Genomic DNA, 27602 nt, shown 5'->3' with positions numbered 1-27602 from the left:
GCAACTTGCCAGAGAGCCTTGAGGTCTGGGACTGAGGAACAGTACAGCGGGAGCCTGAAGTTCAGGACCATTATGAAGAGGTCCACAGTCGGAGAACCCCACAAAGTCAGGACTTTGTTGGCTACTAGATGATCCAAAGACCACTCGGTACTCACTATCTAAGATGCTCTGCTCAGGTTGTCGGTGAGCAAATTCCTTTTGTCCGGAATGAAGCGTGCCGATAGTGGTATCGAGTGGATTTCGGCCCATCTAAGTATTTCTACTGCTAGATGGGATAGTTACTGTGAAAAAGTACCTCCTTGTTTGTTGATGTAGGCCACTACTGTGGTGTTGTCGCTCATCACCACCACAGAGTGACTTGCCAGGAACTGTTGGAACTGTTGAAGGGCCAGAAAGACAGCCTTCATCTTTAGGAGATTTATGTGGAGGTACTTTTCTGACTCTGACCAGAGGCCTGAGGTCATGTGGTGCAGCACGTGGGTGCCCCACCCTTTTTTTGAAGCGTCTGAAAACAGCATCAAATCCGGGGGGAGGACGAGAAGGTCCCCTCCCTTTCGTAAATTCTCATCTGTCACCTACCACTGAAGGTCTGTCAGTTCTGCAGGTCCCATGGGGATCTGGATGTCCGGGGAGTCGTGTGCTTGATTCCACCGGGACTTGAGTCACCACTGGAGGGATCTCATCCTGAGGCGACCATTGGGAACTAGACGGGCCAGCGATGATAGGTGACTGAGGAGATGTAGCCACGATTGGGCTTGAAGTTCTCGTATGAGAAAAGGTCTTGCGACCTTTCTCAACCTTGTTATCCTATCGTCTGATGGGAAGGCTTTGTGGAAAATGGTGTCTATAATCATGCCTAAGTATACCAGTCTTTGAGTAGGAAGCAGAGAGGACTTCTCGAGATTTACCATGATCCCCAGATCTTGGCAAAGTCTCAGAAGTTTGTCTCGGTGTTGAAGAAGGGTTGACACCGAGTCTGCTAGGATTAGCCAGTCGTCCAGATAACGGAGGAGACGGATGCCAATCCTGTGTGCCCAAGATGACACTAGGGTAAACACTCTGGTGAAGACTTGTGGTGCTGTGGAAAGACCAAAGCACAGCACCTTGAACTGGTATATTCTGTTGTCTAGGCTGAACCTTAAGTACTACCTTGAAGACGGATGGACTGGGATCTGCAAGTGCGCATCCTTTAGGTTCAGTGTGCACATGAAGTCTTGCGGTCTTACTGCTAGTCTAACCGTGTCTGCCATCTCCATGCTGAACGGAGTTTGTTTGACAAACTTGTTCAGAGCTGAGAGGTTGATGACTGGTCTCCAGCCTCCAGACGCCTTCTTTACAAGAAAGAGTCGACTGAAGAAGCCTGGGGATCTGGCGTGGACCTCTTGGAGAGCGCTCTTCTTCAACAGGGTCTGGACTTCCGCCCGAAGGGCTTGCCCCATTGCCGATCCCATGGCAAGGGAGTTCAAGGACACTGGATTCCTGGTCAGGGGAGGTAGAGATGTTGTGAATGGGATGCGATAACCTAGACTGATCATGGAGATTGTCCAGGAATCGGCCCCGAGTTGCTTCCACCTGTCTGCGCAACTTTGTAGGCATTCCCCTACGGGTGGAAATGCAGGGGGACTGCCTATTCTAGCGTTTGCGGCCTCGGCTGCTCCCTCTAGGATTTTTCCCTCCCCCGAAGGACTTTTTGCCTTTCCTGTCTTTAACAAGAAAGGGCTTAGACACCGTTGTCTTCGCAGCTGTTCTTGTCGTCGTTGTGGTCTTGGTTGGAAGGGACTGCTGTGGTGCTGGAGGTTTATAAGGCTTAGATGTTAAAGCCCTGTGGAGGAGGGAGTCTTGATGAGACTTCCTCCACCTCTCAGCAGCATGTTCCACATCATTAGGCTCAAACAGATGGGACCCGTCTATGGAGGAATGTCTGAGCCTATTGATTTAAACGCTAGGGACCTTCTGGTGGAACCTCACAGCTACTGCATCTTGACGTTTCAAGATGGTATTTGCCCACAAGTTCGAGACTTGGTGGGCAAGAAACTTGATCGTGTGAGTACCTGAGAGTAGGAAGGTTTCCATAGCTTTCCTGGTACGTTCCTTGGAAAAATCCTCGGATCGTATCAGGATACCTAAGGTCCCTAACTAGATGTCCAGCCACGAAGTAGCTTGCATAGCATACTTTGTGACCTCCTGATTAAGGATCTCGGCTTCCGAGAACAAGACCTGCCGGTTGGAGTCTCTCTCAAGAGGGATTCCCCCTGGTTAGCTCTTCCAGAGAGTGGTTAAAAGGATGAGCTGAACTGGGCTCCTACACAATCTCGAAGTACCTCCTCTGCTGTACCAAAGACGCGGACTAGAACCGTGTCTTTGCCCTCTCGAGGGGGGATCTCTGGGTGGGAAAACCCATTGAGAACCCTCATTAGAGTCAGAACCTGCCAGAATGCATGTTCTGACTCCTGCTGGTCTCCTCCTGTTGTAGGACTTGCAGCAAAGTCTCCTTCTGTCCCCAAAGGCTCTTCTTGGGTGAGTCTCGGACATTCCCTGATTAGCTGGCTGGCTTTATTCTAGCCCTAGTGGAGGACTTCGGCAGAGTTTTGGAGTCTTTGGATTCCTTCCGGGGAAGGAGGTAAGACTCCAACATCGATGCTTTGGGTGGCATGTCCCTTCTGTTCTCAGATTGCGGGGAACTCTCGGCGTGAAGAGAGATTTCCTACATTGGTGTGATGGGGGAGTCTCTCTCTTCGCATGGTTCCCTAGGTGATGGGAGATCTTCGTCCGACAGGGATGGAGAGCCTGTCCGAGAAACAGGAGGAATTTGCCCCAATGGTCTGCATGGAGTTAGCTTCGCCCTCGGGGAAGTGACCGCGTCAGAAACTCCTCTTTTCCTCTTCAAAGGGGTAGAGGAAGCTATGGTTCCGTGCCTTAGGTCTAGAGCTATAGGTCGCTCTGATGAGCTATAGGTCGCTCTGATGAGCTATAGGTCGCTCTGATGAGCTATAGGTCGCTCTGATAAGCTATAAGTCGCTCTGATGAGCTATAGGTCACTCTGATAAGCTATAAGTCACTCTGATGAGCGATCAGACACGACAGGCTTGAAAGCCTGAGTTACGGCTCTGATTAAGGCACTGAACCAGGGCTGCTAGCTGACAGACGCACTGTCAGACAGATCCCTTGGAGGGAAAGGGACCGAAGGTTCCCTAGGAGGAGTAAATGTGATAGGTGTGTTCGCCTTAGAAGGTAGCTTAGGGATCCTGAACACCTCTGCATGAAAATGTTTCCCTTCTCCCACAATGCGCGATGGTATGCGCTTGCGGGGAGGGGATCCTGGATGACGTGCCTGTTGGTGCGCGTGTTCGCGAGCTGGAGAATAATGGCGCTTGCGCAAGGGAGAATGTTGGCGAGAGCGCGCGCAGGAGAATGTTGGCGAGCACGCGTGCGCGGGAGAATGTTGGCGAACGAGCGCGTGCGGGAGAACGTTGGCGAGCGCGCGCGTGCGGGAGAACGTTGGCGAGCGCGCGCGCGGGAGAACGTTGGCGAGCGCGCGCGAGAGAATGTTGGCGAGCGCGGGCGTGAGAGAACGCGAGCATCATGGCGAGTGCGCGGGCGTGAGAGAATGTTGGCGAGCTCGCACACGAAAGAATGTTGGCAATCATCATGGCGAGTGCGCGGGCGCACGTCTGTAGGAGAGAGAGGGCGCGTGGGCACATCTCTGTGTGCGCGCGGGCGAAAGATGGCGCGCAGGTGAGCGCAAATGTTCTGGAGAGCGCTAGCGCGCTGGTAAAAGTTACTGCGCAGATGAGGGCACCAACGTGGTTGTCGTCTCACCTACAGACTTGTGCGCTGGAGAGTGATGGCGTGCTGGAGGGCGCTAGCACGCAGGAGAACATTGGCGCGCAGGTGAATACTGGCGCGTAGGAGATCGTGGGCGCTTGAGTGCAGGGCGCGTGAGTGCAAGGCGCATGGGCGCAGGAGAGCGCTGGTGCGCAGAAGAGCACAAGTGCGCTGTGGTGTGCTGGCGCGTAGGCAACCCTGGGCGTGTGTGCGCAGATGATTGTGGGCGCGTGCACATGCCGTGCAGGAGAGCGCTGATGATCAGGTAACTGTTGGCGCGTAAGCGCATGTTGGCGCGCAAGCACGTGAGGGTGCTGCCGTCTGTGCGGGCGAGCAGGTTGAGTAGTGCGGCAAAGCGTTGTAGACTGACGAGCTGCTGGTGAACGCTGGTCTGAGCGCGTAGGCGCGTGGTGCGCAGGGCGAGCGTGATGGCGCGCAGTTGCGCACTTTGGAGGAGCTTTATTAGGCTCTACAGGCGACAGGAACAGTGATGGAAGGTTGGCAGGTCTGTTGGATGGATGGTCGACGTGTACTTTGAAAGGACGACCATCCACTGAAGGAGATCACTAACAATCTGCAGAGAGGTCCAGGACCTTGAACCAAAGAGGCGCCTCTTCACCGCTGGTGAAGGGAGACCTCTAAGGCGAAGAGAAAGGCGAGCCTTCTAGCGGATGCCCCCTCTGGGGGCCATTGGATCAGCAAGCTGAACGTCAGCAGTCCTCCGAAAAGTTGTCTCTGTAAGTGAACTCCCCCAAGGGAAAGAAACACTAGCAGGAGAGACCAATGATGAACTTAATTTCCCCCTCGGAAGATGGTCAGGAACGAGGGAAACTAAGTCGGCAGCTACAGCAGTACAGTTTGGAGTGGCAGAGGAGATGGGTGATGCCGCATGAGACACCTCTGACACAACAACGTCGACAAGAGTCAGGGGATCTACCTCTGAGGGCAACGATGATTGCTTAACAGAAGCACCCATGCGGATGAACTGCTAAAGGGCTTCCTTGGAGGGCGAACCCATGAACCCCAAGGAAGACCAATCTGAAATATGATATTTTAATTATAAAATAAATTTTTGAATATACTTACCCGGTGAATATATAATAGCTGCAACTCAGTTGCTCGACAGACACATACAGTAAAAAAATCGCCAGCGATCGCTATACAGGTTGCGGGTGTGCCCACCAGCGCCAACTGTCGGCCAGATACCACTCTCGATGTAAACAAAGACTCAATTTCTTCTCATCCCACTGCGTCTCTATTGGGGAGGAAGGGAGGGTCGTTTAATTTATATATTCACCGGGTAAGTATATTCAAAAATTTATTTTATAATTAAAATATAATTTTTAAATATTTAACTTAGCCGGTGAATATATACAGTGATACCTCGGTAGTCGAACGACTCTATACTCGAACAATTCGGAGTTCGACCAAAATTTTCGAGAAATTTTTGCTGCGGTGCTCGACCAAAAATTCGGTACTCGACCAGCCGAACACGTGACGACCGCATGGGCTTTGTGATGATCGCGCCATCTCGGCCACTCTCGCTTGTTCGGGAAGCATCAGTTCTCTCGAGAGCGTCACTCAGACAACGCGCGATCAGCATTCGTTGTGATTTAGTGATTTTCAGTGCTTTTAATTGCTTTTTTAGCTTTCATAATGAGTCCCAAGAAAGTAATGAGTGTTAAGGGGAAGGAGAAGAGGAAAACAGTGCGAACAACGATCGAGTTGAAGAAGGAAATTATAGCGAAATATGAGAATGGTGTACGAGTGTCCGATTTAGCGGTAGAATACGGAATGGCGAAGTCGACCATTTCTACGTTTTTAAAGCATAAAGAAATGATTAAGAAGGCGAATGTTGCAACGGGAGTTACGGCGGTAACTAAGCAAAGGCCACAAGTGATTGAGGAGATGGAAAAGTTGCTTTTAATATTTATTAAAGAAAAACAGTTGGCCGGGGAAAGTGTTAGTGAAGCGTTCATTTGTGAAAAAGCGTTGCATATCTATGAAGAATTAGTGAAGAAAAGTCCGAGTACCAGTGAAAGTGATTCATTTACATTTAAAGCGAGCAGGGGTTGGTTTGAAAAGTTTCGTAATAGAACAGGTATTCATCGTGTTACTAGGCATGGGGAGGCAGCTAGTTCGGATCAAATTGCAGCCGATAAATACGTGGGGGAATTCGATCGGTACATAAATGAACAAAATTTGATCGCACAACAAGTCTTTAATTGTGATGAGACTGGGTTATTTTGGAAGAAAATGCCAGCCAATACGTACATTACCAAGGACGAGACGAAGAAGCCAGGTCACAAGCCAATGAAAGATAGGCTAACATTGTTGCTGTGTGCAAATGCAAGTGGCGATTGCAAGATCAAACCCTTGTTAGTGTACCACTCGGAAAACCCCCGGGTGTTCAAACGAAATAATATTTGTAAAAGTGCACTACCAGTTATGTGGCGCTCGAACACTAAATCTTGGGTCACAAGACAATTCTTTACTGAGTGGATAAACGAAGTGTTTGCCCCCCAGGTTAAGGCTTACCTCATTGAAAAGAGCTTGCCAATGAAATGTCTTCTGGTTATGGACAATGCTCCTGCACATCCTCCAGGTCTCGAGGATGACTTGAAAGAAGAATACAGCTTTATCAAAATCAAATTCTTGCCCCCCAATACTACTCCCATACTCCAGCCCATGGACCAACAGGTCATTTCAAACTTCAAAAAACTCTATACCAAGGCCCTTTTCAGAAAGTGTTTTGAAGTGACCAGTGACACGAAGTTGACCCTAAAGGAATTCTGGAAGGAACACTTCAGCATCCTCAACTCTGTTAACATGATTGACCAAGCTTGGCGAGGTGTGACCTATAGGACATTGAACTCTGCCTGGCGTAAGCTGTGGCCATCATGTGTCACAGAGAGGGAGTTTGAAGGTTTCCAACCAGAGGCGGGTCCAAGCACTGCTACCCCTGTAATTTCTGATGACACTGATGTCGTTGAGGAAATTGTTGTCATGGGCAGGAGTTTGGGGCTTGAGGTCGACAAGGATGATATTGATGAGCTTGTAGAAAGCCATTCTACCGAGTTGACTGTGGAGGAATTGTTGCACCTGCAACAACAACAGCAGCAGGATCTGATTGTGGAGCAGGAATCTTCAGAAGAGGATGAGGTAAGGGAGGATGTTCCAAGTTCTCTCATCAATGAAATTTGTTCCAAGTGGGCAGATGTGCAGGCTTTTGCTGAAAAATACCACCCAGAAATTGCAGTAGCAAACCGGGCAGTGCATATGTTTAATGATAGTGTCATGTATCATTTTCGAAGAATACTGCAGAGGAGGAAGAAACAATTAACAATAGACCAGTTTTTCACAAAAGAAAAGAAAGCTGCTACATCAAAGCCTGTTTCTCCTCCAAAGAAGAGACAAAGAAGAGAAGAAACCCCTGAAATAGATCTGCCCACCCTTTCATTGGAGAGAGAAACAACTCCTGAAGGAGAACTACCCCGCCACATCATGGAAGGGGACTCTCCTTCCAAGCAGTAACCTCCCCCTTCCATCCTCTCCACATCCATCCCTGTATGCCATCGAACCGCTGCTCAAAGGTATGTTCACTACAGTACAGAAAATGGTTTAAAATTGTTTTATTTTAGTACAGTAAATGGTTTAAAATTGTTTTATAGGATTTTCTGACCAATTTCATACACATTTAGATAATTATTGTTGTTTAGGTACACGTTTTATTAATATTTTGGGCCTGTTCGAGTGCTTGGGAACGGAATAGAATATATACCATTATTTCTTATGGGGAAAAAAAATTCGGTACTCGAACAAATCGGAGGTCGAACACGGATCTCGAACGGATTATGGTCGAGTACCGAGGTATCACTGTAATAGCTGATTCACACCCAAGGAGGTGGGTAGAGACCAGAGTTAAATATGTTTACATCATATAAGCTAAGAGTTTTTTATTTCATTTTGGCAGTTATCAATATAACAAAACCAAAATAAATAGGTACCTTGTAAGGAAGTCGACTTAGACGATTACTCTGCCTTGTAAGTACGTCTTCCTTACGGAGCCCAGCGATCCTCTTAGGATGCTGACAGACCCCCAGGAGCTGAAGTATCAAGGGCTGCAACCCATACAACAGGACCTCATCAAACCCCTAATCTGGGCGCTCTCAAGAAATGACTTTGACCACCCGCCAAATAAACCAGGATGCGAAAGGCTTCTTAGCCTTCCGGACAACCCATAAAAACAACATTAAAACATTTCAAGAGACAGATTAAAAGGATATGGAATTAGGGAATTGTAGTGGTTGAGCCCTCACCCACTACTGCACTCGCTGCTACGAATGGTCCCAGTGTGTAGCAGTTCTCGTAAAGAGACTGGACATCTTTCAAGTAAAATGACGCGAACACTGACTTGCTTCTCCAATAGGTTGCGTCCATGATACTTTGCAGAGATCTATTTTGCTTAAAGGCCACGGAAGTTGCTACAGCTCTAACCTCGTGCGTCTTAACCTTAAGCAAAGATCGGTCTTCCTCACTCAAGTGTGAATGAGCTTCTCGTATTAACAATCTGATAAAATATGACAGCATTCTTTGACATAGGCAAGGATGGTTTCTTAACCGAACACCATAACGCTTCAGATTGGCCTCGTAAAGGTTTAGTACGAGCTAAGTAGAACTTAAGAGCTCTAACAGGGCATAAGACTCTTTCTAGTTCATTGCCTACGATCTCCGATAAGCTAGGAATATCGAAAGATTTAGGCCAAGGACGAGAAGGTAGCTCATTTTTGGCTAGGAAACCAAGTTGCAGAGAACAAGAAAGCTTTTTCTGACGAAAACCCGATGCTCTTGCTGAAGGCATGAAGCTCACTGACTCTTTTAGCCGAGGCTAAGCATACCAGGAAAAGTGTCTTAAGAGTGAGATCTTTCAGGGAGGCTGACTGTAAAGGCTCAAACCTGTCTGACATGAGGAATCTTAGGACCACGTCTAAATTCCACCCAGGAGTAGCCAAACGACGCTCCTTAGAGGTCTCGAAAGACTTAAGGAGGTCTTGCAGATCTTTATTGTTGGAAAGATCTAAGCCTCTATGCCGGAAGACCGAGGCCAACATGCTTCTGTAGCCCTTGATAGTAGGAGCTGAAAGGGATCGTACTTTTCTCAGGTATAAGAGAAAATCAGCTATTTGGGCTACAGAGGTACTGGTCGAGGATACGGAAACTGACTTGCACCAGTCTCGGAAGACTTCCCACTTCGATTGGTAGACTCTAATGGTAGACGCTCTCCTTGCTCTAGCAATCGCACTGGCTGCCTCCTTCGAAAAGCCTCTAGCTCTCGAGAGTCTTTCGATAGTCTGAAGGCAGTCAGACGAAGAGCGTGGAGGCTTTGGTGTACCTTCTTTACGTGTGGTTGACGTAGAAGGTCTACTCTTAGAGGAAGACTTCTGGGAACGTCTACTAGCCATCGAAGTACCTCGGTGAACCATTCTCTCGCGGGCCAGAGGGGAGCAACTAACGTCAACCTTGTCCCTTCGTGAGAGGCGAATTTCTGCAGTACCTTGTTGACAATCTTGAATGGTGGGAATGCGTAAAGATCTAGATGTGACCAATCTAGGAGGAAGGCATCTATATGTATTGCTGCTGGGTCCGGGACTGGAGAGCAATAGATTGGAAGCCTCTTGGTCAGCGAGGTTGCAAAGAGATCTATGGTGGGTTGACCCCTAGTCGCCCAAAGTCTCTTGCACACATCCTTGTGGAGGGTCCATTCGGTTGGAATTACTTGACCTTTCCGACTGAGACAATCTGCTAGGACGTTCAAGTCGCCCTGGATGAACCTCGTTACTAGGGAGATGCCTCGATCTTTTGACCAGATGAGCAGGTCCCTTGCGATCTCGTACAAAGTCAGTGAGTGGGTACCTCCCTGTTTGGAAATGTACGCCAAGGCCGTGGTGTTGTCCGAGTTTACCTCCACCACCTTGCCTCGAAGGAGATTCTCGAAGCTTATCAAGGCCAGATGAACCGCCAAAAGCTCCTTGCTGTTGATATGCATGCTCCTCTGACTCGAGTTCCACAGACCTGAGCATTCCCGACCGTCCAGCGTCGCGCCCCAGCCCAAGTCCGATGCGTCCGAGAAGAGAACGTGGTTGGGTATCTGAACTGCCAGGGGAAGACCCTCTCGTAGGCTGATATTGTCCTTCCACCAAGTCAGACAAGACTTTATCTTGTCGGAAATCGGGATCGAGACCGCCTCTAGCGTCTTGACCTTTTTCCAGTGAAAAGCCAGATGGAATTGAAGAGGACGGAGGTGTAGCCTTCCTAGCGAGACAAATTGCTCCAGGGATGACAGCGTCCCTACCAGACTCATCCACAGCCTGACTGAGCAGCGTTCTTTCTTCAGCATCTTCTGGATGGAGAGCAGGGCTTGATCTATTCTGGGGGCCGACGGAAAAGCCCGAAAAACTTGACTGTGAATCTCCATCCCTAAATACAGAATAGTTTGGGATGGGACCAGCTGTGACTTTTCCAAATTGACTAGGAGTCCCAATTCCTTGGTCAGATCTAGAGTCCAATTGAGATCCTTCAGACAGCGATGACTGGAAGAGGCTCTGAGAAGCCAGTCGTCCAAGTACAGGGAGGCTCTGATCTCCGATAGCTCGAAACTGGTACCCCACATTCCTGTAAACAAACCTCAGAAATGGTTGGGAATCTGGGTGTATAGGAATGTGGAAGTATGCCTCCTGAAGGTCGAGAGAGACCATCCAGTCGCCTTCCATAAATGCTGTCAAGACAGCCTGGTAGACTTCATCGTGAAGTTTGTCTTGACAATGAACACATTGAGCGCACTTGCCTCTTACGTACTCCTGCAGTGAACATGGCTGCCAAATCATGGAGCCATCCCTGAGGGACTTGTCCCTGCAGAGAACGTGGCTGTCAGATCATTGGAGCCATCCCTGAAAGCCTTGTTTATGCATGACATAATTGTACAGCAAAACTTCAAAGGCTCGAAAACAGCTGTGAAGTTGACCTGTAAAATCTTGGAGCGTCTCCTGGCCAGGCGCCAGGGAGAGTCTACGAGATTTGAGAAGTCTATCTGGGCAGAGGCAGGAACTCCCAAGCCAAGAACTTCTCTCGTGTCATATCAGACTCTCGCTCTATAAGCCAGTTTAAAAGAAGGGAAAGCAAAGGCTGTATCCCCCAAACTCCTCCTGGTGATAAACCAGTCGCCTAGCAAACGTAAAGCTCTCTAGGAGAGCGAGAGAGCACTAGCTTATAAAACAACGGCTTCGAAGTAGCTAGGCCTAGTGTAAGCTCTGACGTTTAGGCGAACGAGGAGCAGCAGTTACAAAAAGATCCGGACAAAGATCCTTAAAAATCAGCATGATTTATTTAAAGTCCATAGAGGGCTAAGCAGCTTTAGGCTCCTCTCCGTCTGACAGAGTCCTCAAGGGAATATCAGTAGGAGGGGGAACAGCAACTTCCTCATCTAAAGGAACCTTGTCCGATAATAGCTGAGTCTCAAGCAAGGGAGAGACCTACCGTGGTGGCAATGCTTTACAAGCAGAGTCCACACGCACTGGTGCATTAGTAGCGGACCAGGACGCAACGTCATGTAACTGCTTGACAGTCTGTGAACTGTCAACAACAACAGGTGCGAGAGACCAGGACGCAACGTCATATAACTGCTTGACAGTCTGTGAACTGTCAACAACAACAGGTGCGTGAGGACGCACAGTGTCCACTCGAGACTGCTTTGACCGCCTAGACTGAGCAGTCAAAACAACTCTAGAATGCGGAGGTTGACGCACAGCGTCAAAACAAGTCAACTCCGATTGTTAGCGAACGTCCTGAACGTCAACAGGAGCATCAGCAAGTGGCCTAACGTCCAAATGTGGCTGAAAATCCACACGAGACCGCATCGAGTGTGGTTCTAAACAACCTGACTGACGTGACTTAGCTACGCCAACGTCAACAGGACGCACAAAGGAACGTTAGGTTGGCTGAAAGCCAGGATCTCGATGAGATAAACGGCTAGGCTCAACGGACTAATCGGCAGAATAGTCTTCCATAAGGGAGGCAAGCTTATTCTGCATGTCTTGCCGTACAACCCATTTAGGATCAACGGAAAAGGTTGCGGTAAGAGACGAGGGTAACGTCTGTGACCGCAAAACCTTGCCAACAAAAAAGACTCTCGGAGTCTGTGTTACGCTTTTGTTAGGCGGCGAGCAGTCTTCCGATGACTGCATAGGGTCAGAGCTGTCCTAATGGCTACAACCAGGACGCTGGACCTGTCCTGAAAGGACTGACTTTCGCTTAAGGGCCTCGAAACCTTGTTTCAGGTTTCTTATGCGAAAAGCCTTCGGATGACGAGAGAAAATCGTCTCTCTCGCCTTATGGTAGGGGTGATCTTGGTAAGATACACCCGATACCATAGAGGGAACGTCTGTTCGCTGATCACGGCCTCTCGAACCCATAAGTCGTACGACATTACTTCTCCCCTGGGCTTGGGAGCTTGCAAGAGGTCCCGGACTAGGAGAACGACAGGCACGAACAGACGAACCCTCGGTCGCAACACTGATAACACTTTGCGCAATATCACTTTATCACTACGATTTTCTGTTTAGCACTTATTTCACTGAAATCGAAACTTTTACTGATTTCTACCTGAAGCACGCAATTCTAACCTCATCAAAAGGTAGTAATAGCGAAATCAGTCGTATAATGCAAGCACATTAATACCAGCAAAAAACAGTAAACATATTTTAAGATAAAAAATTCAGTGGCTGGGGAAGAGACTAAACACTAGTTCATTCAAAACTACGTTTTCAATCTCTCACCGTACATTGCCTGGGGACGAGAATAAAAAACTAAAAACGTTTTATCCTTTCTCCCCGTACAGAGACTAGGGACGAGAGTAACTCGAGAACAACGTTACCCGCTTGAACGGAACGTTTTCTCCCCTCTCTCTCCCTCCGTCTCTATCTCTCTCTCTCTCTCTCTCTCTCGATTACGCACCTAAGAGAAGACCCCACTTACGTTTCGTCAAAAAAACATGTTATTTGACCAAAGGAAAAAAAAAAAAACTGAAAGGTTTTTCAATTAAAAAGTTCCTTTAAAATATAATTTAAAACATTTAAGCTTTGAAAGAAGAATGAATAAAACGTCAGAATCGATTTACTCTTTCTGCAAAGTGAAACCGTGATACTCTCTCTCTCTATCGTAACGATAGAGCGCAAACTGCGTAGCATAAATAAACTAAACGTTAGTTCATCTTTGAAACAGTACGAAGACTATTCAAAGAAAATCTTTCATAAAATATCTATTAAAAAATATTCATTTAAAAAGTTTTAAATCATTAGCTCTTTAAAAGCTATTTACGATTGAAAGGGCTCAACGTTGTTTAACTTCGGTTTCCAAGTTAGGACCGCCTACTCTCAGGAAGGTCGCATATAAACAAATCATTAAAATTTATTTTTATGTTTATTATAAACGGAAAATTAATCGAAGAGGCCTAATAAAGGCGGTGAGATATAAAATATATAGAGGAAAATCTATAATTAATTTATAACGTGATAAGATAATTGCTAAAAGCCTAAACACACTTCCGTCTAAGGGAAGGGTCGGCCATTTAAAAGTCAAAGAAAGTCCATACTCTCTTTGTCATCAAAAAATTAAATCTATCCAAAAACGAGTTCAAGATTTAAGATGAAGATAAAACACCTGCACTGCGAAAGCTCAAACCAAATTAAAGTACTTCACCAAATATGATGGGAAAAACTCCAGGTTCTACAGCGAGTAAAAGTACGTCTTGTCGACACGTCGACAGAGAAGAAATTGAGTCTTTGTTTACATCGAGAGTGGTATCTGGCCGACAGTTGGCGCTGGTGGGCACACCCGCAACCTGTATAGCGATCGCTGGCGAGTTTTTTACTGTATGTGTCTGTCGAGCAACAGAGTTGCAGCTATTATATATTCACCGGCTAAGTTAAATATTTAAAAAGGGAAGTTAGTGACAAGGCCTCACCCAGGGAAAGAGGTGGTGCTGCTTCGCTGGGGGAAGCAACCTCATCTCTCGAGACCCGGGGTTGGTCAGAAATAACTTGGTCTACGCTACTACTCGACGGTCTCTCGTAATAGACCAACCGAGTAGAAGCTTCGGAGGAGGGTTGGACGACGGAAGAAGAGGCTTTGGGTTTTTCTCCCTTCCAAGCAACCTTCGAAGGAGAAATATCCCACTTGGACTTCTTCTTCCGCCGTCGCGAAAACCTCTCCCACTAGGAGGAAGACCAATCCCTACACTCACTACACTTGTTGATACTATCACACTGTTGACCTCTGCAGGAAGGACAAAGGGCATGAGGATCAGTCTTGACCGCCGACATATATGTTCCACAAGGGCGGCCGGAGAGTCCAGGGCAGGTGCGCATGGTCGCAGAAGTCAACTTCACACACACTCTAAGAGAAAACGAGAAAACAAAATGGCGTTAATGGCTGCCAAAAGTCGGCGAGGATGAAGAACAGCAACGACTGTTCACCATTTGAGCCGAAAGCAAAGTGAGCTCAATCACAGGTGTGTGAGGGGGAGCGGTAGCAAACTACCCTCCCTACGCCCCCTGCTAACTAGCGGTGTGGGTAGTTAACCCTTGTAAAAAATTAATGGCTCGTCATTTCAGTTACACCGAAAGTAATACCCCTACTAAATAGCGCGGTTTGTATTCCAGTTACGAAACAAACTTTACTTTCTTTACTTTGACGGCTGCTTTTCCAGTCCCATACAGCAGGGGAACCCCTCTCTCTACAGGACCTCCACTGTCGTTTTACCTTGTTCTTTTAGAGTATTTAACGTTTCATATCGCGTGTTGTTCATTTACTGTTAAATCGTCACTCTTGTATGACTGTTGAAAAGAAAAAAAAAAGTCTTCAGTTTCCTCTTGAAAGCCTTAATGTCTTTAATCGTTCGGATGTTTCGTGGGAGTTTATTACATAGTCTCGGGGCTGCATATTTAAAGGTTCTGGAGCCTAAAGTAGACATATATCCAGCTTCCAACAGTTTGAAGCCATCTGTAACTATTCTTGTGTCAACACAATTTGTTGGCTGCGCAATATGTAGCAATTCTCTTAAGTATTCTGGACAACCGGGTCTGATAACTTGGTGGGTTATTGTGCTTATTTTAAATTCAATTCTAGCTTTTATCAGCAGCCAGTGTATATCAATTAGTATAGGGGTACTGTAATCCTTCTCTAAGTGGGACACCTTTTATCAGACTTGCTCCTATGTTTATTATGTTCTTTAATTTTTTAAGTTACGCTTTTGGTAATAGATAGAGTTGCAGTAGTCAATCATGGTAATAACACAGTTTATCACAAGTTTCTTTACAGAATTCACATCCAGGTACTTTTTTATAAATGCAATATTTCTTAGATGGTTTCAGCAGTTTTCATTACATTATCTATTTGGGCATTTAGAGACAGGTTACAGTCAAGAAATACACCTAGATCTCTAACTGTACTAGATATTGGCACTGAGTCATTATTTATGTTCATTTTAATATCACCCAAGTTTCTCACGCTATTTCTCTTACCCACCACCATGAATTCAGTTTTGTTCTCATTCATTTAATTTTCGTTGTTTAAATGTCATCCATTCTCTAACACTATGGAGGATTCAGTTTAGAGTTCCAGTAGTGTCATCTATATCATTTATGGAGAAGTAAAATTGTGTGTCATCCGCAAATAGTTTGAACTTCACACCATGCCTTTGTAGTATTTTCAATAGATCAATAGTAATATGTGTCTGTTCTCTCGGGAACACCTTTCTTGTCCGCGGATTAGGGGCTCCTCCCGAGGGAGTTTTTTTTGCATAATTTCATTTTATTTTTCTCAGTTAGCGATGCTGTACTTCTTCGTTTGGCTAAGACAGCCAGTGTTAAAGAGGAGTATGGTTCATTCCTGTGGAATCTGCTGTCAATTCCTTGTTCTCCTGCACCTGTGGCAGCTCCTGATCAGCATGCCGACTTCGAGGAATTAGCTCGGGCTACGTTTTCTCAAGTAGCACTCGATGCAGACCTACAACTTGGTCAATCAAACACAACCATTAACCAACAATCCATCATGAACAGGAGAACAAGTAGCTCTGGAGTCATGCATGAATGACCAATGCTGAAAGATCATCATCAAGTCGACATAGCACAACAACTGAAAGCAAGAAAACTGGCCAAAACTATCATAACCTTCCAAAGAAGAATGGATACTTGTAATAATTCCTGTCCTTGCATAGGCTAAGCTACTGGAGCACAGCTGAAGAAGTAACAATAATGGAGTCACAGCCAATGCTACTCTTGTGAGAAAGTTATGCAGGTAACATGATGGCTATCTTACATCGCATCATGTATTGGGGTAGAAGGTAGCGGTGGAGCTGAGCTCGAGTAAGTGGCTTCAAGAGACTGGTTCTTTCAAAATTACCTTTACCATTCTTGTGAAGAACAGCCTTCTTTGCCATTATCCTACACTTCCTCCAATCATGGAAATGAGAAGAGGCCAAAGGCAAAGATGATGATGAGGATGATCAAGATGAAGAGGAGGTAGAGGAAGGAGCCTTTAAAAATTCCTTACTCTAGTTCTACCTGTCTCTCTTCCTTTCATCCTCAACAATGACAGGAACTGATGCATAAAAGCAACACTTCACAATATCCTTCCAAAAGGAGGATAACTTTGGGTTGTGGTGGCCTATTAAAAATACAGGTTATCCCTGCCTGGCGATCACTGGACTGGGATTTGAGTCCCACTCAAACTCAATAGCTTCTTTAGTGTCTGCAATGTCACCTGGCTGAACTCCTCGTAAATGATGATGGGTAGTTCGTAGGTAGTTGGGTCACCGTTTTTTTTGTCCACCAAAACAGGTACAATAAAATAATATTTAATTACAAACGTAGTGAGCCATGGCAGAGTGAAGACCAGTTAGTAAATAAATGGCGTTAGTTCATTAACATACTCGTAGATACAATAAAATATGGGTGACAACGGTAGGAAGGATTCTCATTTTCAATGAAAGTAGCAGGCCCGGTGACCCAACGATCTACACACGTACCAGTGTTTGTATAAATTACAAAATCTGGAGCCTTTGTATATCAGCGGCCAGTTCCTCCAGTGTGGATTAAAAATGGACATCAACTGACCAAAACTTTTCCTCCTAACCTAACCTACAAGCCGTGTCCTTACCTACTTACCTAACAGGGGGGCTGACAGCCGCCTGCGACCCCCTTACACTGCTGTATTCTAAGTTAGACATAACAATACATACACGTGGCCGCTATTATACATACACCGCCGGGCTTCTTTAAGACGAAATAACTAAGCTAGTGTGTATTTAATTACTTTAAAATGAGTATAGAATATTCATTACCCACTGTCCCCGATACGTAAAGGCTCCCCATGATGAATTGAAAGTTAACCTATGGTAATCAGGTTTTATGGGACCTCAGACTTATATAAACCAAAATAAGAACATTAAACCTAAGTTGGAATGCCTACCTTCAGAATTAATAATTTGATTCACATATCAATAAAAGTGGAACACATCTGTCAAGTCTCTAGGTTACAGAAGATACAGATCAGATCAGATTCACGTTAAGGGTTCGCCTTTACAACGGCGCCTCTGTGTCTTTTAGTTTTGTGTGTTCCTTATTTTCACTAGTTTTTCTCTTTTCGTCAACATTTGTTGTAGTACACTTGTCTTATTTTCAATATTTTCTTCACTAAAAAAGGAATTTTCCAGCTGTTTGTGAACTATATTCTTCGTATGGTTGTTGGAGCTCAATTGCTTTCATTCTTGTATCACTATACTGTGGACAATATAACATAAAGTGGTTAGCATTTTCTTCTAAATCACAAAATACACAGTTTATATTTCCATCTTGGTGTCTGATTTTTATATTCAAGCCCAATGTGTTTGTCCTTGCTCTGAATAATAAAATTGACGAAAATGTGTTGTCATATACTTCCTCCTCCTTGATTTCACTTTTTCAGTTTTTATACAGAATTAGACTCTCCTTGCACTCCATTTCACTCTTCCATTTGCTTGTGTCCCATTCTCTTGTTCTCTTCTTTATGTCCTCTTTCGTACGTTTCTTAACTTCTCTCATCGCCATCCCATATTCTTCAGCATACTTCTTCACATGCATCCACCACTTCCTCTCTTTTTCTTCCATATCATTGACTGTTGCTGTTAGTATGTCCTTCTTTCCCTTATAAATGCTATTAGGGTACCCCAGCTTTCCACCCATTACCCTTGTTTCCATAGCAGATGCTCCTACATCCCCTCTCAAGGCTACAATTGCTGTATTCTTTACACCCCCTTATATCCTGCTATACACTCCATTCTCAATTCTCTGCAACTTTTCTATTTCAGTTTCCGTTAAGTTAATTACATTTGTTCCATATAATATGGAAGGTAGCGCTACACTTTTCCAGTATGTTTTCCCTATCAGTATTTTATTGCAACGTTTTTCTATGATTGAATATGTAAGAATAGCCAGCCTTTGAGCCTTAACTATCATTTCACTTTTCTGTGTTTGACATATTCCTACTGTCATCTACCTTGATACCTAGGTATTTAATATTGCTTACTACTCTTATTCCCTCTATGTTATCTGGTTTCTCCTTCATATTATATATAAGTACGCTACTTTTATCTCTATTTATGTCTAAACCACACTGCTTTCCTATATCTATCACTTTTCTTATGTTTAATTCAGCATCTTCTATACTCTCAGCAAGCACTAGGACATCATCAGCAAAAAATACTACTAGCCTACTAGCTTTATAATATCATTTTTAAAACCATTACCTTCGTTTCTACTTGTTTTATAATCCGATAAGTAATTCATTTTAACAAAAACACTACAGGCAATTTTCTTTAGTAAATATTGCTTCAGATTGTCAGATAGAAAAATAAAATTAGGTGTTAGAATTTATAAAATGAAATTCTTTTTATATGAATATTCATCGTGGTTACTTTGAATTAATTGTTAACAATGCTGATTGTATTGTGGTTACAAACACTTTTACTTAGGAAAATATTTTCGTCATTGGTAATTGCCATATTTTGATTTCGTCCTCTGAAATCAAATAGTAGTAGTTTAGCTGTAAATTAGACTTTTAATTTGTGTGTGTGTAGAAACTGCAGAGTGGCCTGCAATACAGATTTGTGCAAATAAGGGACTCGATAAAAGACAAAGTTGGAAGGTATCACTGCTACACTTTTACTTTATTACTTTTTCCTTTATGTGCTCTTCTCCTGGTCATGTCACACGCCCCATAAGATATTTTTGTCGTATACAGTCTCAACTATTTAGAATATCACTTATTTTCTTGTTTGTAAGTGCTTTTATAATGCCGACTTGATAATTAACGAATACGCATACAGTAGTGTGATACTCTAATTACTCAAGAAAGTATACGACAAACAAATTTTGTAGGTTTTGTATGGCACAGGGCTTTCATATACTGTTATAGATTATATATATATGTTTGTCGTACTTTGAATTCCCTGCTTGGTCTTCGGAATGCTATATTTTTTTCCTGGTAGGCCTAGTACTAGAGTTTTCAAATACAATAAGCTCCCCCTAGTTATCCGAAAGCTGAAGGTATTAAGGCTTTCGGGAGGAAACTGAAGACTTTCTTGTCTTCTAAGTGCTTTGACAATGTGGATTTAACAATAAACGAGTAATATGTGGTGTGAAATCCTAATTGCCTTTAAATGTAGGCGATAAAATGGCTGCGAAGGTCCTGTAAAGAGTATGGTTCCCCTACAGTATAGGACCAGAAAAGCAGCCCTTATAGTAAAGTACCAGTTATTTCTGACCTCTTCATAAAATCATTATCTACATTCTCCACTTCCTTTCTTCAACATCTGCATTCCATAATTCAATTCCACATCTTTTATGACCCCGGCAAAGTCATATTCTCTGTGTATGTGTGTGTGTGTAGATCGCCTTACTTTGCCGTTGGGGAGCCCGTAAAGGCATATTTATCTGGGATGCCTTTCTTTATCCATCGCCGGAATCCTTATTCCCATCTTCTCAATCTTGTATCCTAAACTACGCCGCGATTATGTTTAATTCTTACTTATTCTGCTTTTTTTTTTCAGATTCCTTGTCCTTTGCGGCCAAAAATGGGTTCTTGTAATCATGATTTACTAAAGGGCTGTAGTTTTCCTGCCCATATCACAAGGTCACCTTCCTCCTTAGAATTACACTTAAGACCGTGTCATAAAGACAGGTAGGCTGGATTTAAAACAAATAATTCCTAACAAGAAGTCTAGCTAGTGGCTTCGTTTTTACCTCTTTTTTTTTTTTTTTTTTTTTTTTTTTTTTTGGTAAAACAAGATAACATTACCAATACTATTTGTTTGTTATAACTATTGAAAATCGTTTCATTCTTCAAGGAATAAGAAATAATTTGATAACGTTCGTGTAAGAATCATTTTATTAAAATATCTACATAAAGGAGATTACATATATATATATATATATATATATATATATATATATATATATATATATATATATATATATATATATATATATATATATATATATATATATATATATAGATAGATAGATAGATAGATAGATAGATAGATAGAGAGATAGATAGATAGATAGATATGCGTATGATTTATAGTTTACAAGCTTCAGATCATCATATCAACTGTGTTTTAGACTGCAGCATCTATTTAAAATCTAATTATATACATCACTTAACTTTATACGCACTGCAGCTTATGTGAATCCTTCTTTACACTGGCCGTTAGACTACACAATGTTTACGTTAGTAAGATCCCCTTTTCTAGCAATGGATCTGGGAGGCGACATATTTCTAATAGCAGTTCGTAAAGGCAACGAATCAGAGTCTATAATGCATGTTTCAGTAGAATTTACAGACAAGTAAAATAGGAGATCTTAAATGCCAAAAGATAAGAAGAAAGCTTGCTCTTGTAGTATACAAATTGATATCTTTTTCTAGGTAACGGTTTTTTTTCATGGCAGTGAGATCAGGGCTGCCGATGTGACGGTCTGAACGATCCCCCGGTCTCAGATTTCTCCTTGACATTGTATAATGGTTCTTTTCCGCAATTAGCTCGCTTCGCTCGCATGAAAATAAAACATCAAGCTCGTATGTACTGGCAAGCGGTAATGTTGAGCTGCGCACGCCAACATTACAGGAAAATAAAACATCAACTTCGTATGCACTGGCAAACGGTAATGTTCGCGCAGGCGCAGATTATTAAGGAGAATTCTGAGACCGGGGGATTGTTCAGACCTTCACACCCGGAAAGGGAGCATCCCACAGACAAAAATGAAAGTTATTGGGTGCCCTGCCTTTTACTTCAATAGCATATTTTAATATATATATATATATATATATATATATATATATATATATATATATATATATATATATATATATATATATATATATATATGGTAATATATTGAGAAATGATGAACACTAATTTGCTAATATCTACACATGTAAGTGGGGTACATTTTACATGCTCCTGGGAACGTAGTTGGTCTACAGTGGTTTTGAAGATCTGGGATGCTCTCGTTTCTTATTCGGCCAGGGCAGTATTGTAACAAAAAAGAAGAAATACATGTTCACCAGACAAAAATAATCTATGGGTAAAGTTTTATTATTACTTTGTTTAAACTTAGGCATCTCTTGGTTTGTTTGGCTTAGCATCATTACCAGTGAGATCCACTTAGTTCCTGTTAAACTCTGCGTATTATCCTATTATCTATTCCTTTATTACATTTGCTGGACTTGCATATGGTGGCATAGCTCACTAAGCTCAGTTCTTCGGGTTTGATATCGACGACCTCGTTTTTCTCCGCTGAAGTAGCCGGTACGGTTGGTCGGTTGCTCGGTTGACCATCGACATTGACGATGGAATAAGGCTACTCGGTCGCTTCCTTTGGTTTGTTCTTCTTTGGTTTAATAATCTGAGCATAAATTGGCTCACTAGGTTTGACAACTTGGGCGTTTTCATTCCTTTTTATTCCTGACTTGTCGTTGTTGGCAGGGTCTACAACTGTACTATAAATAGCTTTGCTGGCTGAAACATTTTTTTCCTGGTCTTTGCCGTTTCCTTGTGAGCCAGGAGGGTGCGGGAAAGCAATGTCTTCGTACACAATCTCCGGTGGGTATAGAGAGGAAGTGAAGATTAGTCAAGGGGAAATACAACTCATGTGATAGATATAATTTGTGTTTAGTTTGGTCACTACTGCTAACAGTAATTAAAAATACAACAGTTATAACAAATGATAGAATTTCAACGAATATATGAAGTTCCTTAGTATGTGTACTATGACACATGTATTCTAAAATGTGCGCTTGTAAATGGAAATCGTGCCTAAAGAGAGAAACATGACAAGGTACCAAAAGTAATGAAGTGAATGACTTATCAAAAGTAAGTTTTAACCATCTATCTTTATAAATAAATAGGATAAGACCTAATTTGTGAAATCTCATATATTCTATTATTTTCAAGATAATTGAAACATCAATGAATACAGTAGTATTTAGGGGAAAATTAACATTTAAAATAAATATGCATTTTCAAGGTATAATTTGGTAGAGGATGTTGAAAACATTGAATCAAGATTATCTAATACAATAATTACATAAAATAGAGAAAGGGTTTCATTTATGTTTTTTATTTTTTTCATAGCAAATATTACATATCAATAAGTGCACTCAATATTGAGCATAATTATGTCCACCAGAGGTACGAACATGCTAGTTCTACTCAACGCAGCGAGAAATGACCGATAGGGAAGGGTAGGCCTACCTGGTTTTTAATGGGTTCTCCCACTGGTGCCACATTTCCACAGATCCCCAACTTCTCTTCTTTCTCCAACCCTGCTCAACTTCCTTACCCTATCTCTGTTTGAACAAAGGGTAAGGGGATTGAGGGAGGTTGATAACTTGGAGGGGTGTGGGAGGAGGAGGGGAAAGCAAAACCAAGGCGACATCATGAATAAAAAACATAATAATGAATGCAATGAAATTTGGATGATATCAATTATAAAAACAGTGACGTTGAATGTATGAAAGAGCGAGTGTTAGAAGGGATAAGCAGAGAGAATTGGTAATAAATCATAGGAGAATGAGAGAGACATAGAGTAAGGAGGGGGGGGGTGAGTTGGAGAGCAGACTGGTAATCTGTGGAAATGTGGCAAGGTGGGAAAATCCAGTTAGAACTAGATGCCCCCTCCTATTAGCCATTTCTCGCTTCGCTGATTATAGCACTAGTTTTTGTATTATTAATAATATCATTTTGGTTATTCTGTTATTGAATCAATGGAAAGTGTTTGCCAGCTTGATAATTTTAAAGGCTGGAGAAAATCACTGATATTTTACAAAATGGTTTATGTGACGGTAGATCCTAAAATCTTCACCAGGGTTCGCTCTACTGGTTGAAGAAAATGGACACGAACATATGTCCTTTTTAGCTTTAAGTAAGGAATTTGGTCAAAATAAACAATCTTCTACCTCACATCAGAATTAAAACCTGGTCTCTTGAGTCTAGCAAGGCAGCTAATAACCATTCAAACGAAGGACAACGATGTTTTATTTTTCAGACAAGTAATCATGTCCGTTTTTTTTTTTTTTTTTCAATGAACGCTTAAGTGATACCTACCTTGCGCTTGAAATACTCCAAATTGTCGTACTCCCCTCCTTCTTCATCTCTTTCTGAAAGAGATAAAAAAATATGAAGACATATCTTCAGCTGTGATGGTAAATTGAATAGAAATAAGATGTGCTGACTATCTCTGTTATTGTCGAAGCATCTGCAAAATATTCTTAGATGTTCAGCTGCGCTTTTCCAACTAGGGCTGTAGCTTAGCTATAATTCATTATTGATACTACTACTACTACTACTACTACTACTACTACTACTACTACTACTACTACTAATAATAATAATAATAATAATAATAATAATAATAATAATAATAATAATAATAATATGAATGGCAACTTCACGTGGATACAAGGCTCCGCAGGTTCCCTTCACTTTGTATTGAGTGTTATAACGTCTGTAAATGGAAGCGGAGTGCTTTGTGATTGACATTACTATAAATTACGTCCAATGTTCTTTCACTGACATCTTGAATCACTCAAGTATAAAGATAATCAACAGGATTGCCGCATTCTTGTTTGAGACCATCCTTTACTTGGTAATCGTTCTCCCTATTACATATTTCAGTACATGTCTCGCTTCAATCAGAAAAAAAGAATAAATATCAACAGCTATCTTATTCCATACTTCCTCAACAGACATCAAAACAGCCTTCTATTTATCAACCTTGAAAAATGATAATAAATCAACATGTGCATTTCACGGCAGACACTTTATCTGGACACCCGCTTCCTTGTAAAGATCATATCATCATCATCATTATCATCATCATCATCATTATCATCATCATCTCCTCCTACGCCTATTGACGCAAAGGGCCTTAAAAGATCATATATGGAATTATTATTATTATTATTATTATTATTATTATTATTATTATTATTATTATTATTATTATTATCTAAGCTACAACCTTAGCTGGAAAACCAGGATACTATAAGCCCAAGGGCTCCAAAAGGGAAAAATAGCCCAGTGAGGAAAAGAAATAAGGAAATAAATAAACTATAAGAGAAGTAATGAACAATTAAAATAGAAATTTTGAAGAACAGTAACATTAAAACAGATCTACAGTAGATCTTTCTTATACATAAAAACATTTGCTGCAAGTTGAAACTTTTGAAGTTCTACCGATTCTACTATATATATATATACATTGTATATATATATATATATATATATATATATATATATATATATAAATATATATATATATATATATATACATATATATATACATATATATATATATATGTATATATATATATATATATATATATATATACATACACACACACACACATATATATATATATATATATATATATATATATATATATATATATATATATATATATATATATACATATATATATATATATACATATATATATATATATATATATATGTATATATATATATATATATATATATATATACATACACACACACACACACACACACACACATATATATATATATATATATATATATATATATATATATATATATATATATATATATAGTATATATATATATATATATATATATATATATATATATATATACAATGTATATATATATATATATAGTATATATATATATATATATATATATATATATATATATATATATTCGAAATCCATTCTAATATTCAGTTACAGCATATAATAGTGTGGCGTTGAACCCTGACTAAGGCCCAGGTTCTTTTGAACCTGCAGGGGTCAGGTCACGATAGGTCACGTTAAGGGCCAATCAGGAGAGCTACGAACATCCCTAGTTGGAAAAGCAGGATGCTATAAGCCCAGGGGCTCCAACAGGGAAAATAGCTCAGTGAGGAAAGGAAACAAGGAAAAATAAAATATTTTAAGATGAGCAACGATATTAAAATAAATATCACTTTATAAACTATAAAAGCTTTAACAAAACAAGAGGAAGAGAAATAAGATATAAGATAAAACAGTGTGCCCGAGTGTACCCTCAAGCAAGAGAACTCTAACCCAAGACAGTGGAAGACCATGGTACACAGGCTATGGCCCTACCCAAGATTAGAGAACAATGGTTTGATTTTGGAGTGTCCTTCTTCTAGAAGAGCTGCTTACCATAGCTAAAGAGTCTCTTCTACTCTTGCAAAGGGGAAAGTGGCCACTGAACAATTACAGTGGAGTAAGAAGAATTGTTTGGTAATTTCAGTCTTGTCAGGTGTATGAGGACAGAGGAGAATATGTAACGAATAGGCCAAACTATTCGCTGTGTGAATGTGTAGGCAAAGGGAAATGAACCGTGACCAAATAGAAGGATCCAATGTAGTACTGTCTGGCCAGTCAAAAGACCCCCATAACTGTCTAGTGGCAGTATCTCAACGGGTGGCTGGTGCCCTGGCCAACCTACTACCTATTAGATGTATAATAAAATATGGGTGAGGTGGGATTGGGAAAAAAGATGCAAGAAATAGAAATAGATGCTATGTAAAGATGTCTGGTTTCAATTCCAGTTTCATCAGAATAGATCCTCACTAGAACGTCAGCCAGGCAAGTCCAAACCCCTAATGCGGTGCTCAGCCACAGCAGTGGCTTCCCCAGTAATCAGTTTAAACTCACGGTCCCAAGCGGGGATCGATCTGCCGCCATGCGTATGCTATTATTATTATTATTATTATTATTATTATTATTATTATTATTGTTGTTGTTGTTATTATTGGTATGAGGCTACTAGCTAAGCTACAACTCTAGTTGGAAAAGCAAGATGCTATAAGCCCGAGGGCTTCAACAGGGAAAAATAGCCCAGTGAGGCATGGAAATAAGGAAAATACAAGAGAGGTAATTAATAATTAAAATGAAATATTTTAAGAACAGTAACAACATAGAAATAAATCTTTCATATATAGAATGTAAAAACTAAAAAACAAGAGGAAGAAAAATAAGATATAATAGTGTGCATGAGTGTACCCTCATGCAAGAGAACTCTACGCCAAGACAGTGGAAGACCATGGTACAGAGGCTGTGGGATTACCCAAGACTAGAGAACAATGGTTTGATTTTGGAGTGTCCTCCCAGAGGAGCTGCTTGTCATATCTAAAGAGTCTTTTCTACCTTTACCAAGAGGAAAGCAGCCACTGAACAATTACATTGCACTAGTTAACCCCTTGACCGGAGAAAAATTGTTTGGTAATTTCACTGTTGTCAGGTATACGAAGACAGTGGAGAGTATGTAAAGAATAGGCCAAGCTATTCAGTGTATGTGTAGGTAAAAGGAAAACAAGCCGTAACCATAGAATGGGATCCAGTGTATTATTGTCTGGCAAGTCAAAGTACCCAATAGCTCTCTAGCCGTGCCCTGGCCAACCTACTACCTACTAGACAAACACGCTACCACTGTACTAGCCAGGATGCAACACGGAGTGCCCTTAAAAGTACCACAAAGCAAACTTATAAAGAACTTACCATAAATCAAATTTTCATAAGGGGGTTCAGCTTCCCTTCCATGGCTTATCCAGGCTTCCTTAAAATCAACAGTTTCACAATAAACAGATGCTTGTGGATTTGCATTCGGGACTTTCTGTTCCCCGATGAGCTTTGGCTGGGGTTTGGTGGACTGGGATTTCACTCTGGGGAGAGTCTCTAGATCTGTCAGTGCTTCTACGGGTTTTCCAGCAGTTGGGACTTTTGGTGGGACACCGCCGCCAGAGCTTTTGTGTCTGGTTTTTGATTGCTGGACACGGACTGGTTTTGCAGGAGGCGACTTGGGTATCTGAAAGGTAATAGGGAGAGATTAGTTCAACAAACGTTTGACTGGGCTCCACGAGGTACTAGGAGAGTTGGAAGACCCAGGCCCACATGGCTGAGGACTGTGAAGCGTGAAGTAGGCGATGATGAAAGGAGAAGTATTGATTTAAAAGCTTAAGATAGAGACGGCTGGGGAAATCTAACCGAGGCCCTTTGCGTCAATAGGCATAGGAAGAGATGATAATGATGAAAAGGATGATATAATTTTCCCTTGAAAATGAAGGGCATGGGGGTTGCAACCTGTCCAATTCAAACTTACATAGCAACGGAAAGCTTTGGAACTCTCTTCCTAC

The 27602-nt window shown here is 42.1% G+C and overlaps 2 protein-coding genes across 2 annotated transcripts in view; both read right to left on the bottom strand.

The window, feature by feature from the left end:
- The window catches only part of LOC137633279 (zinc finger protein OZF-like), a 37810-nt gene extending 20322 nt beyond the window's left edge, over nt 1-17488 (bottom strand). Inside the window, exon 1 of the mRNA XM_068365489.1 lies at nt 17350-17488. The gene's annotated coding sequence lies outside the window, so the exon portion shown is untranslated. The remainder of the gene's footprint in view (nt 1-17349) is intronic.
- A 3838-nt stretch (nt 17489-21326) lies between these two features.
- The window catches only part of LOC137633236 (docking protein 1-like), a 25796-nt gene continuing 19520 nt past the window's right edge, over nt 21327-27602 (bottom strand). The window contains exons 7-9 of the mRNA XM_068365432.1: nt 26968-27274; nt 23525-23577; nt 21327-22016 (exon numbers count right to left, since the gene is read on the bottom strand). Coding sequence (XP_068221533.1) covers nt 21780-22016; nt 23525-23577; nt 26968-27274 — 597 coding nt within the window. The 3' untranslated portion in view covers nt 21327-21779. The remainder of the gene's footprint in view (nt 22017-23524; nt 23578-26967; nt 27275-27602) is intronic.

Source organism: Palaemon carinicauda, chromosome 42 (genome assembly GCF_036898095.1).
Source record: "Palaemon carinicauda isolate YSFRI2023 chromosome 42, ASM3689809v2, whole genome shotgun sequence".
Taxonomy (NCBI): Eukaryota; Metazoa; Arthropoda; class Malacostraca; order Decapoda; family Palaemonidae; genus Palaemon; species Palaemon carinicauda.
Note: the sequence above shows the minus strand (reverse complement) of the source record. Positions and strands in the feature narration are given on the sequence as shown.